This window comes from Neophocaena asiaeorientalis, unplaced genomic scaffold (genome assembly GCF_003031525.2).
Source record: "Neophocaena asiaeorientalis asiaeorientalis breed wild unplaced genomic scaffold, Neophocaena_asiaeorientalis_V1.1 scaffold443, whole genome shotgun sequence".
Taxonomy (NCBI): domain Eukaryota; kingdom Metazoa; phylum Chordata; class Mammalia; order Artiodactyla; family Phocoenidae; genus Neophocaena; species Neophocaena asiaeorientalis.
The window spans coordinates 3,139,377-3,140,635 of record NW_020171808.1 but is presented as its reverse complement, the minus strand read 5'-3'; the positions used below and the strand labels follow the sequence as shown (position 1 = coordinate 3,140,635).

Genomic DNA, 1,259 nt, shown 5'->3' with positions numbered 1-1,259 from the left:
GCCTGGGGCCCAGGCCTGCCCCAGGGAAGAGGCCGAGGGCGCGTAGGAGGGCGGGAACCCGATGGTGAGGGCGGGTGGGTTGGAGTGGGAGGGCAGCAGGAAGGGGCGCCCACACGCAGGCTTTGCGGCCCTCACGCTGGAGCCGGGAGTGTCCGGGCAGTAAGGGTCGGTCATGCCCTGTTTCAGCTTCTTCCAGCCCAGGTGGTAGATCTCCAGCATGTTGAGCAAGAGGGACACGCAGGCCACGGCCAGCATGAAGACGATGAAGATGGTCTTCTCCGTGGGCCGCGAGATGAAGCAGTCCACCGTGTTCGGGCAGGGCCACCGGTCACAGCGGTACAGCGGCTTCAGCTGGAAGCCGTACAGGAAGTACTGCCCGGCGATGAAGCCCACCTCGAACAGCGTCTTGAAGATGATGTTGAAGACGTAGGTGCGGAGCAGGGCGCCAGCCAGGCGGACCTTGCCCCGGTCGTCGCGCACCGGGGGCCTGTCCTGTCCGAGGGGCGGGCCGTCGGCCTTCAGCCGCTCTTCCTCCCGCTCCTTCCTCTTCTCCTCCATGCGCACCAGGTGCAGCACGTGGCCCAGGTAGATGAGGGTGGGCGTGGACACGAAGATGATCTGCAGCACCCAGAAGCGCACGTGCGAGATGGGGAAGGCGCGGTCGTAGCACACGTTCTCGCAGCCCGGCTGCTGTGTGTTACACGTGAAGTCCGACTGCTCGTCCCCCCACACCTCCTCGGCCGCGGCCCCCAGCACCAGGATCCTGAAGATGAACAGCACGGTCAGCCAGACCTTGCCGACCACGGTGGAGTGCTCCTGGGCGTTCTCTAGGAGTCTCCCCAGGAAGCTCCAGTCGCCCATCGCTTCGGATGGCTAACCTGCAAGGGAACAGGCTCGTTACTAGGCAGGCTCGCCAGGTGAGCTGAGGGTGCAGCCCCGGGCAGCCCTGGGCCCCGAGGGCCGTCGGCATTTGCTGTCACGGGGAGCTGTGCTCCTGCCGACCAGCGGGAACTCTCCACGGGAGGGTGTGTGCGTGTACGTGCGCGCACAGGTGTGTGTAGCAGGCACGTGCATGCATATCTCCCGGCTGCCCACCGAGCAGGGTTTGGTGGCTGTCCACAGCACGTGTGGCCCTGAGCGGGCGGCAGCTACACGGCACAGGGGCCAGCGTGAGGGAGACGACCGCAGGCTGCTAACGCTCTCACTTCAGAGCCGAGGACACTGGGAAAGGTGCCTGAGGGGAGGGACCTCTCCCCAGC

At 66.2% G+C, this 1,259-nt stretch overlaps 1 protein-coding gene across 1 annotated transcript in view; it reads right to left on the bottom strand.

The window, feature by feature from the left end:
* The window catches only part of GJA3 (gap junction protein alpha 3), a 1,102-nt gene extending 241 nt beyond the window's left edge, over positions 1-861 (bottom strand). The window contains exon 1 of the mRNA XM_024753875.1: positions 3-861. Coding sequence (XP_024609643.1) covers positions 3-861 — 859 coding nt within the window. The remainder of the gene's footprint in view (positions 1-2) is intronic.
* Between the last annotated feature and the right edge of the window lie 398 nt (positions 862-1,259).